Source organism: Triticum urartu, chromosome 4A, assembly GCF_056163025.1.
Source record: "Triticum urartu cultivar PI428250 chromosome 4A, HENAU_Tu73, whole genome shotgun sequence".
Taxonomy (NCBI): domain Eukaryota; kingdom Viridiplantae; phylum Streptophyta; class Magnoliopsida; order Poales; family Poaceae; genus Triticum; species Triticum urartu.
The window spans coordinates 155,974,169-155,985,896 of record NC_141876.1 but is presented as its reverse complement, the minus strand read 5'-3'; the positions used below and the strand labels follow the sequence as shown (position 1 = coordinate 155,985,896).

The 11,728-nt window shown below is 42.8% G+C and overlaps 1 protein-coding gene across 12 annotated transcripts; it reads right to left on the bottom strand.

Moving 5' to 3' along the window:
• Positions 1 to 646: 646 nt before the first annotated feature.
• Positions 647 to 11,145, bottom strand: LOC125529803 (uncharacterized). 12 transcript variants are annotated; one of them, XM_087518046.1, is made up of 20 exons: positions 11,001 to 11,145; positions 10,063 to 10,214; positions 9,882 to 9,959; positions 8,752 to 8,916; positions 8,604 to 8,644; positions 8,080 to 8,140; positions 7,807 to 7,983; positions 7,472 to 7,630; positions 7,219 to 7,371; positions 6,186 to 6,422; positions 5,949 to 6,095; positions 4,062 to 4,313; positions 3,839 to 3,967; positions 3,096 to 3,257; positions 2,849 to 3,001; positions 2,599 to 2,754; positions 2,351 to 2,506; positions 2,072 to 2,227; positions 1,834 to 1,980; positions 647 to 1,265 (listed from the first exon to the last, which is right to left on the bottom strand). In XM_087518046.1, the coding sequence occupies exons 2-20, from the start codon at positions 10,200 to 10,202 to the stop codon at positions 1,199 to 1,201; spliced, it is 2,736 nt and encodes a 911-aa protein (XP_087374172.1). In that variant the 5' UTR covers positions 10,203 to 10,214; positions 11,001 to 11,145; the 3' UTR covers positions 647 to 1,198. The 12 variants fall into 12 exon arrangements, with proteins under 12 accessions (XP_087374172.1, XP_087374173.1, XP_087374178.1 ...); XM_087518047.1 differs by having other exon boundaries at positions 1,834 to 1,977; XM_087518052.1 differs by having other exon boundaries at positions 2,072 to 2,224.
• Between the last annotated feature and the right edge of the window lie 583 nt (positions 11,146 to 11,728).

Here is an 11,728-nt window from a genome sequence, read left to right as displayed (position 1 = left end):
CTTCGATGGCCTTTGGGCCATGGAGGTGCTAAGAACCTCGGCCCCCATCGGCGGGAGGGGCCCCATTCCCGTTCTTGTTAAGTTTAGCGTCTTGCCTGGGGTTGTGTGGCGGCGGCGATGTCCCTCGGTTGGAATAATGTATCCCACATTCTATCCCCATCCAGATAGTGCGTCTAGTTTCGTTGAAGGGTGTGTGGAGATGTGTCTCCGTCAGATCTCGTGAGATTCAGTCGGTGCTGGTCTTTAGTGGATTTGTTTGGATCCGGTATTTGTTCGTCTTTATTTGGGTGTTTTACAAGTCTGGTCCTTCCGATCTGCGACTTCCTTCATCAACAATGGTTGCTGCTTTAGTGCGGGTCATATAAGGCCTTAGCACGACAACTTCCCGATTGTCTACTAGAAGGTTTGTCCGGCTCCGACAAGGCCTGTAGTCGTCGCTAGTTGATCAATGGATCTGGTTGCAATTTTTATTACCTCTGTTGTTTGATGTTCCTATAGACCCAAAGCGGTTAGACCCTTCCCTAGACCCTGTGCAAGCGAGAACTATGTGCATCAGGTTGTTCTTTTCTTTTAGTGTTCCTTACACTGTCATGATTGAAGATGAATATATTTTTAGTTTCTCGGAAAAAAATAGTACCTTTGACAGTGGAACCCGATCCTTCTTTTGGATTGCATGGAAAAGAAAGAGAGAAAAGACAGTCGACCCACAAAATACCCAGGCCCACAGGCCAGAAGCGGAGCAAGCTAGAAACTAAACAGCATCGTGCATTTGTGATTTCCCTACACTCTTCACGTCCGATGCATGCCCAGGCTTCTCTCAAACATTTGCTGCCCCGACAGCAACAGATCCAACATTAGAATGTACGCCCCATGTCCCATAATATAAGAACGTTTTTGATACCAGAACGTTTTTGATACTAGACTAGTTTCAAAAACGTTCTTATATTATGGAACGGAAGGAGTAGTTGAGTACATCTAATGTGCAGTTCGGGCTTGCTACCACCACCACATGACACAAGCAGGTGGCAGCAAATGGTTTGCTTCTCATCTTACTTCTTAAAATACTACCGCCACATGAGCACCAGTCAGCTAGCTCAACCCATGAGCACCAGTCAGCCTTACACACACAAGGAACTGCATCCCTGCACTTCCATGATCCCATCAGTCGTTGGGGCAGGCACGAGTCTTGTCCTCTGAACTAAGATGGTCGCGGCGACCTCCGGCCAGGGCAGGGGCTACGGCTACCGTCATGTGTTGCCAGCTTCCTGCAAATACACGAGATTGTCATCACAGCTGTAGTGAAACAGCGACCTCATTGAAGATTGTACACGCTGATGTGTACACATAAGCCCTAGACTAATTACTCAACTCTTAACAAACGGTTCCGGTGCATTATACCATTGTCACTATGCGGAACACTCAAGAACCAACATCTATAGTATGATATGTAGATTGTAGCATTACCAATCAGAGGTCTTTTGATGTAAGGGTGCTCGGAAAAGGCAAAATAGAAAACCATTTTTCTAACATTTTGGCAGATAATGCAGGGTATAGGTTATACAAATTAAGTTGCAAATTCTCAATACGTACATAATATAGGTCCGGTAGACCATAAAAATCTGTAGGCTGAGAAAATACCAAGTTGGTGTATGCCCAAACACATAATCTGTTTGTAGCCAATACAAGTGATCAGGATGTTTCTCAAAAAGAAACAAGATAGATGAGATCTACCAACCAAAACATCAACCTGCTGCGAGTTGCAACCTACATACTGCAATATCATAACTACGTTATACCACTCACATTAAGCAGTACTCAAGGGGCATAACTTACTCATTGCAACCATTATCAAGGTCATTTCTATCAGCAGGCGTATATGACCCCCTCTTCTTATTGTCACCATGTTCCTTTAACTGTCTTGGTGATTTTCCCCGGTACTCTTCCTTTCTCTGTCCGGAAGCTGAGAAGTCACCTTGTCTTCTTGACACGATGGAGTATGAATAACATTAGTACTGGAATAGCGTAGCAAGATTACACTCACATTGAGCAGCGGTGAAGGAACATGGCTTACTCTCTCAAACCATTATCAGCATCGGAGCGGTGGCTTCTATCATCAGGAGTACACGATCCCCTTTTCTTATCATCACCATGTTCTTTTGATTGTCTTGATGATTTTGCCCTGTAGTCCTCCATTCTCTTTCGGGAAGCTGAGTAATCATTTCGCCTTCTTAGGAAGGTGAGGTATAGAAAACATTAGTTCGGGTATTACCATAGATTACACCTGTCACATGCTAAAAGAAGTAAGATTACACTAATCAGATTTCAGCAGCAGTGAAGCAACAGAACTTACTCTTTGGAACCATTATCAGCATCGCGGGGGTCATCTCTATCATCAGGAGTATATGATCCCCTCTTCTTATGCTCATCATGTTCCTTTGATTGTCTTGGTAAACTTGCCTGGCGCTCTTCCTTTTTCTTTCCAGCAGCTGAGTAGTCCTTTCGCCTTCTTGGGACAGTAGGGTATAAAAATTATTAGTTCTGGATAGCATAACAAGTTTACACCCGCCACATTTAGCAGCATGAAGGAATAGAGCTTACTCTTTGGAACCATTATCAGCATCGCAGAGGTCATTTCTATCATCACGAGTATAGCATCCCCTCTTCGTATGCTCGTCATGTTCCTTTGATTGTCTTGGTAAACTTGCCTGGCGCTCTTCCTTTCTCTTTCCAGCAGCTGAGTAGTCCTTTCGCCTTCTTGGGACAGTATAGAGTATAAAAACTAATAGTTCTGGATAGCATAACAAGATTACACCCATAACATTTAGCAGCATGAAGGAACAGAGCTTACTCTTTGGAACCATTATCAGCATCACGGAGGTCATTTCTATCATCACGAGTATAGGATCCCCTCTTCTTATGTTCATCATGTTCCTTTGATTGTCTTGGTAAACTTGCCTGGCGCTCTTCCTTTCTCTTTCCAGCAGCTGAGTAGTCCTTTCGCCTTTTTGAGATAGTAGAGTATAAAACCTATTAGTTCTGGATAGCATAACAAGATTATACCGCCACATTTAGCAGCATGAAGGAACAGAGCTTACACTTTGGAACCATTATCAGCATTGCGGCACTCCTTTCCATCATCATGGGTATAGGATCTGTTCTCCTTACCGTTATCATATTCTTTTGACTGGCTTTGTGATTTTGCTTGGGGAGGCTTTTCCATTCTCTTCTGTGAAGCAGAGTCAGGTCCTGCACGCCTCCTGTGAACAACATACACCGTTATTACAGAGGTGTAAATGACCAAAAAGAACTAACATTAACATATGATCAACATGGAAATAAATCAAAGCTATGCAAACAATGCATGCAATAAAATATGTCTACCAATACTAAACAGAACACAGTTTAGCAAAACAAACAGCGAGCGGTATGATGACATTAGAATGAAAATCATATATGCAACAACCTTTACTCTAGTTAAAACAGCAAGTTTCTCCCCAACAGATTATATACTCTGATGCCAGTAAATTACTCAACTCCCTAAGAAGGTTCTGGTGCATCATAACAATGTCAGAATAGCATATATGTACTTCCCAATACTCAGAATGAAGCTGAGTTTAGTAGGATATCTTCAATCTACTGTGAACTGTGACTGTTATACAGGATATGCACTGTAGAAAACATCTACATAAGTAATATTGTGACATGTGAGCTGTGTCTGGTAGATACCACTAAGGATTAAGAAGATGAAGTTTGACATCCCAATAAGTATAACAACAAAAGTTCTGGGAATAGCAGATTACCCCAGTCAAATTTAGCAGCAGCGAGAAACTGAACTTACTCATTGTAGCCATTGTCAGCATCAGTACGGTCAATGCCACCATTATCCTCACGTTCTTTTGTCGGTCGTGGTGATTCTGCCCTGCACTCCTCCTTTATCTTTGGGGAAGCAGAGTAGCCATCTCGCCTTCTTGGGGCAGCAGAGTATGAAGATTGAAAAACATCAATTCTTAAAGCATAACTAGATTACGTCAATAACATTTAGCAGCAGGAATACAACTTACTTCTTGTAACCATTAACAGCATTATGTCGGCCATTCATATCATCAGCAGTACATGACCTCCTCTTTTCATCCTTGTATTCAATGGATTGTTTTGGTGATTTTGCCCAGCGCTCTTCCTTTTTATTTGGGGAAGCAGAACAGTCATCTCGCTTTCTTGAGCATGATCCAGAAGATGGTCTGGGTGACCTCCAGCAGGCATGGGATCCCTCATCGTCAGGTGTTACCGGCTTCCTGTCGACATGCAAATTGCTACTACAAAGATGCAAACATAAAGAAAAGGAATGTAAACCATTTACTCGTATATGACCACATAGAAATAATTCTGAACTATGCACACACCTCATGTAAATAATCCTAAACAGTGAGCAGTACGATGGTGCAAAAAACCAAAGGTGCAACCACAATCCTGTCAGAAGTCAGAATTAAGGTGAAATCAGGACTTTTCTAGCCAAAAGATTATACTGTATTGTATAAGCTGATGCCAAGGGGCTCTCATTCTCTTCCTTCTCTTCTCTCTCCTCCTCGTCTCCTTGAGAGTCGCCTGCCCTAGCCCGGCTCCTCTCCCCTTCTCCTCCGGCGGCTCCACCGTCCGGAGTGGGCATGGGAAGGGAGCCGTGTCGCTGCTCTGTATTGTCGGGGTAGATCTAGGTCATCGTGGTTTGCCTAGATAGCGTTTGGCTATATGCCATTGAGAAGCTTGGCATCGGCGCCCCTGAGCGGCGACCAGTGGAGGCCTCTACATCTAGTTTCCATCCATGGTGGACGGCAGCTGAAAGGGGTGGATCCAGCGACGGCTTTGAAAATAAACTCATGTGGACGACGGATCTAGAGATTTTTCGAGCTGCTCTGGCATGCTCTCTTAGCCGCTGCTGTGGCGCTAGGGGAGAGGATGGCGGATCTGGCTCGGGACATTGCAGAGCCGGCATGCCGAGGGGTTATCGGCTGGCATCAGAGCTTTCTCATCTTCCTCTACGCCGACCTCTGCCGCCGGAGCTTCAGATCAAACAAAGATTTGTCACCGACGAGCGATTTGGGCGACTTGGGTGCAACGCTGGCTTCATGTGGATTTGCCGGCAAACTCCGACCTCCCCTTCTTCAACCTGCAGAAGAGAGGCCCTACTTTCCTTGCCCTCCGCTGACAAGGCTGTGGCCACAGGTGGTGGCCAAGGCATCTCCGGCGAGGTCACCGGACAATTCAGGAACCGATTGTGTTTTTGTGTTCTCTCTTGGGGTCCGAATGTAAAACGGTAGGACTTGCTTGTAATTTCTGTGTTCTTTGTGGTCCTCTGCGCAGTGTTATAATACTTTTGTTAACTTAATGCCAGCTCTGGGAAAGCTGATGCCAGTGAACTGTACACAACTACACATGTTCTGGAAAAAAGTACTGAAAGAATTAACATGCATCTAGAAGGATATGTAGCCCTAGCAGGAAAGGAAGAACTTTCAACATGATAATGCTTGTGAAAGGAAGAGTAGACCATTTTCATATATTTTGGCAGACAATATAGTGGTACAGGTTATGGCTGCGCGAGAAGGCTAAATAGATCACCCATAATTAATATAGGTCCAGTAGACCATAATACACTCCTGGGCGAGAAAAAAACTAAGTCTGTACACCCAGGGTTGATCACAAACTGTATGTTATCCAACACAGAGCATCAGCTATTGCACACACATGATTGGTGCTGTAAAGGTAAAAAATAATCCAAAAAGGATAACTAACAACTATCAATTTATTGCAGGCTGTAACCGATATACTGAAGCAAGGGGTTAAAGGGATGAAGTTCGAGACACCAATAAGTGTAACACCATTAGTCCATTAGTCCTGGATTATCGCAACTAGACCATGCCGGTAACATTTAGCAGCAATCAAGGAAGAGAACTTACTCTCTGGAACCATTAACTGCATCATGGCGGTCATTTCTATCATGAGGGGCACCCTTTGTATCCTTGTTATATTCTTCTGACTCTCTTGATGATTTTGCCTGGCGCTCTTCCTTAATCCTTGGTGAAGTAGAGCAGTCACCTTGCATTCTTAGGTCAGGGGAGTATGAACATAAGTTCTGTATAGCATAACTAGATCATGCCAGTAACTTTTAGTAGCAGTTTAGAAACAAAACTTACTCGTTGTGACTATGATCAGCACCATGGCAGTCATTTCTATCATCAGGAGTATTGGATCTCCGCTTCCTATGTTTATCATGTTCTTTTGACTGTCTTGGTGATTGTTCCCGATGCTCTTCTTTTCCCTTTGGGGAAGCAGAGTAGGCATCTCGCCTTCTTGAGTGTGATCCAGAGGATGGTCTGGGTGACCTCTGGCGGGGACAGGATCTCTTACCACCATCAGTTGTTGCCCGCCTCCTGTCAACACATACATTGTTACTACAATGGTGGATATGCACAAAAGGAATGCAGTTAACCATTTATTCATATGACAACCATACAAATAAATCTGAACTGTGCACGCAGATTATGTAACCAATCCTAAATAGAACACTGTTCAGTAATACAAACAGCGAGCAGCACAATGGTAATAAAAAAGCATGGATGCAACCACAACCATGTCAAACAATAGCTAAATGCGATAATTTTTCTCACCAATAGATTATATATGCTGATGGCAATGAACTGTGCAACTATGTCCTGGAGATAATTACTAAACTCTAAAAAGAAGGTTCTGGGGCATGATATCAGTGTCACTATAGCGAATAATGTATAATCACACGGTAGTAACATATTTCTAGTAGGATATGTAGCCCTATCAAGATATAAGTACTTCCGATGTAACGGATCTCAAGAAAGACACAGTAAAAACTTCATGTATTTTGACAGATGTAGTGGTATATGTCATGGCCTATGGGTACGACAAGGCCAAAATATCACAACACACGAAATGCAAGTAGTATAGACTCAATAGACCGCAATACACTATTGGTCGAGAATAAATTAAGTTTGCGTATGCCGAGGCTTACATCACAAACAATCTATTGTCGTACACAGATGATTAGCTGTACACACAAGATTGATGCTGTACTCAAATTGTGCAGTAAAATAACCTTTAAATAAGATGACGTAACTACATCCATGTATTAGTTCCATATTAGCTAACTAGATATTTCGCAGTCACATTTAGTAGCAGTGAAAGAAGAGAACTTACTCTTTGAAACTATTATCAGCATCACGGCAGTCACTTCGATCATCAGGACTATAGGATCTCCGCTTCTTATCCTTATCATGTTCTTTGGACAATCTTAGTGATTTTGACAGGCGTTCTCCCTTTCTCTTTGATGAAGTAAAGTAGTCATCTCGCCTTGGAAGGAGAGCATGGACTACATTAGTTCTAGAATAGTATAACTGGATTACACAAGCTGCATTTAGCAGCACAGTAGAAACAGGATGTCAGAACCTACTCATTGTGGCCATTGTCAGCATCACGGCAGTTGTTTCTATCAGGACTAAAAGATATACGGTTCTTATCCTCATCATGTTCATTTGCCTGCCTTGGTGATTTTGTCTGGCACGCTTCTTTTCTCTTTGGTGCAGCAGAATAGTCAGGTGTTGCCCGCCTCCTGGCCATATACAGTACTGTTACAGAGGTACAAACGCCGAGAAACAAGCAGCACTCGGTTGGCTAAAGGTGTGCGTCCAGTCCACACGCTCTCAAGGACTAGCCTCCTCAGGGTGTCCTCATGGTTGTCTACTTGTCTTGATTAAAATTTAGCAGCAATGAAGGGACAGAACTTACTCATTGGAATAATTATCAGTGTCATGACGTTCACTTCTACCACCAGGAGTACAGGATCCCAGCTTCTTATCGTTGTCATGTTCTTTTGATTGTCCTGACAATTTTGCCTGGCACTCTTCCTTTCTCTTTGGTGAAGCAGAGTAGTCACCACGCCTTCTTGGTGCAGGAGAATGTGACCTACAGTGTAGGTGAGATCACTTATTAAAAATAAATCAAATATTTCGCACACTTCTTCATGGTGAGGCACTCATTTGGCGAGATTCACTGAAATACCGTGATCTATCACGACCACCTTGGCGAGGAGAACGGGAGTGTGAACGAGAACGAGACCGTCCTTCAAGAAAGATAGCAATTTATCAATATTGCAATTTGTAGCACATGGTATAGACTCATACTAATACGATATTAATTTTGAAAAGGAGATTTTTTCTGCCAGATACCAGCAGGCGTGGCCCTGGCAGGAAAACTAGTGTCCACCTGTCCGGTGAAGATAGAACCAATGACAAGGAATTGCAATATATATATCAGGGCAGCCTTGTGTGCGTAGCTCCCGCTTGCGCAGGTTCCGGGGAAGGGTCAGACCACTTTGGGTCTTTTGTAGGCATAAAACTAAATGAACCATGACTCTACCTTTTTGTGTTCATATTTACTTTAGAGTTTATCTAACATCAAATGATAAAGTGGGCAGCTTACAGTTTCTATCAGTAAAAGAAGATCACCTAAACTCCCCAGAATTCGGCAAAGCATCATGATGAAAAGGACACACAAGTATAGCAGATGAAAATAAAACAGATTACCATGGCTAGAAAGATCGCGCCCTTTAGAACCAGAATGAACTCTGCAGAGCAGGAATACAAGTTAACAAAAATAAAACATACAAATTTTCTCAAAAAAGAAAACAATGAAACAGAAGAAACTTCTAACATAGTGATGGGTATGGCCTACCTTACTCCAGTTCGTCTACGCATGTCTTCAGGCCTTTTCCGTTTATCCGTGGCAGGCTCAACTTTAATTTCACGTCCACAAAACAGCTTACGGTTCATGTGATATTGCGCCTCCGAAGCATCATGGGAGTCAAAAAACTCAATAAAAGCAAACCCTTTTGGCTCCCTGCACAGCACATATGTTAATATAATAATTATAAAATGTTAGATAAATAATATTCAGACCATGCTATACAAATTTAAAACACATATTGATAAAAAGTAGTATGTACCCGACGAGTTACCACCACAGTTTCGTATAAGCTAACCCTGTACGATTCTTCACAAAACACAGCCAATAACTTACTAGCATTTTCACCAAAATAGTAGCGAGCTTCCCAAAAACCAGTTGAGAGCCCATGCTATTCTAGTAGCCAAATTTGTTGTAGAATCACATCTTCATAAAACGATTCACTTCAAATTCCTCAAATGTTTGAAAACTCATCAAAGTACTTGAAACCAACTTCTCACTGCTATAACTTTCACATGGAAGGTCCAGTAAAACCATCATCTCTTCAGAAAACCGATTTTGCCAACAAACCAAATCTTGTCTTCCTAGAAGAACTTCTCACACAAGACTATCTAATCACATGTACTTCAAGACATCCTGGAAATCATTCCAAAGAATGATTCATACCAGACGAGAACACATAAATAGCAGAAGATAAAGTAACTATATCCTCCATAGTCTATAGGTTGTTAAAATTATTAAGTTTGAGACTTCAATGAGTTATTCGGCTTATACATTTATCATAAATCTATTCTGCAATATTTATGGATTTTGCAACAAATACAAACAAAAGGAGGAAATAGGGTACACGTGGGGCTTTTATGCAAAATTGATATGTCACTGGTCAGCTTCTCCATGCAGTATCTAAGGACTCTGAGTTTGGGGCCATGCAGACATTAACAATCATTTTTCCATATGAGCAGAAGAAAAGCACCACAAAAGGTTGCTCTTCTAACTCTTGAAGCACATCAGTAAGAGAAGACATGAAGCAATGAAGCTTCAAAAGCTGCTGGATCTTCAGTGGTCGAACATGCCTAAATGTCTAACGAGAGAAAATCAGTTGGCGCTTCGGTAACACTTACCCACTGTAGTAATCTTTTGGCATGTAAATATCGCGAACAGGACCAAACTTTGCAAAAGGAACTCGAAGATCTTCATATCTGCAGGAAATTGTGAAAATCATGAGGACGAGCAAGTTAGAAACCACAAACATGAAACATGGCCAAGCATAAATAGCAGGCGGAGGGGTTCAAAATTCTGTACCTGCAGTTATGAGGGATGTTACGCACCAAGAGGCTTATAGGACCTTTTTCCTTCCTTCCTCCTTGCTCATCAGAACTTCTCCTAGGAGTGCTTCGTCGCCTGCCGTCATCTCCGCCCTTGGGAGAGCGGCTCCTCACCATTGCTCGTGGCACCTGAACACATGTCACCACTAATCATAACTATGCACCCACATATCATTCACCTTGTCCATGCAGGCGACTCATGGTATTGATAACAAGCAATTCAAAATTGCACCCACATTTCATCATAAAATTGTAAGAGAACCAGATCAACAGCATCAGCTTTCATGATGAGTCATCTGAATCACTAATAATTACCGGCACTACTGACAGCATGAATATACAGATAACTTTATCCATGGGAAGATGAGGACTGGCTGATTATGGCATAAAAGGTATACAATGACATTAGGATAGGCTCTCAAGTGCAGTTATATCCCTGCATTGCACAAAACTAACTAGTCAATCCAAGATGTGCAGAAGGCGCCCCTGATCAAGGAAGGATGGACTTCCACACAATGACACAAGGCAGTGAGAAATCAAGAATTTTGTAATTTTGTAAAAGAGGAGGTAATATTGTAAGGAAAAGGGAACCCACACTACCGAAACAAACTAGTCCATCTAGGTTTCATTCAGACACCCGTACTAATCAGATGAACTGACGCGGCGGCTTAAAAAAAAGAGAAATTTCGCAACAGAAGGGAAATCAAACGCTAGCACGCGCCAAGATGAGATGAGGCGCGACGGTTCCGAGCCCTGTGCCTCCCGCAAAGAAGCCTAATGTGGGGTGGGTGCTGGAATTCAACACGACACTGACCCTATCTACAGTAGTTAGTTGTAGGGCATTCTGCCCCCCAGAACCCAAATACTTCATCGCCGGGAAGAGAGGGAGAGAGATAGAGGAAGGGGTGGGGTTACCAGGATAGTGCAACGCCACCGCCGCCGCCGGCGCGACCTGTGCTGGAGTGGTGGAGGTGGCTAGGGCAGGACGTACAGGGACCGGGGACCGCACGCACGCGAGGAAGGAGGCAGACGGTGAGAGAGAAATGGTGGCAGTGGCAGCCGACTCGGGCGAGGTTGGGTGGGGTTTTTCTTTTATTGGGCCTCTAGGAGGCTGAGTTATTTTGATTATGGGCTTCCTTTCATGCCTGGGCTTTAGGCCACGTTTGTTTTCGTTTTGTAACTAAACCTTACCTTCCCTCAAAAAAAAAACTAAACCTTACCTTCCCTTCCCTCAAAAATAATAAAAACTAAACCTTACCTTGTGCTAAAATCTTCTCAAAAAGAAAAAACCTTGTGCTAAAAAAACTTACCTCTCCCCCCTAAAAAAAACCTTACCTCTACCTGAACAAGCATTTGTTATTTTAAAAAGCTGAAAAGCATTTGACTACTTTTCTCAGCAACAACATGTAAAATGTGTACACGACAGCAATCGTACTCTTCCAGGGAAAAGGAAGCACAACCGCCACTGAATCTATCAGGTTTCCCTCGCCTCCATCCGTAGCTTTAGCATTGCGTGGTGAGGAAAACATCGGGTGCTTGTACATGTGTTTTTTAGTTTTTAGGAAGAAAAAAATGTGTTCTTCAATGGCAACATTAATGTAGTGTCTTTGAAAATAAATGTCATTTGATTCTTTTCCTGTTGC

Coding starts and splice junctions, on each gene's coding strand:
- LOC125529803 (XM_087518046.1), bottom strand. CDS start 10,202: ATGGTGAGGAGCCGCTCTCCCAAGGGCGGAGATGACGGCAGGCGACGA. Junction 9,960..10,062: donor AACATCCCTCATAACTGCAG/GTACAGAATTTT, acceptor AATTTCCTGCAG/ATATGAAGATCTTCGAGTTC. Junction 7,631..7,806: donor ACTGATAATTATTCCAATGA/GTAAGTTCTGTC, acceptor GTATATGGCCAG/GAGGCGGGCAACACCTGACT.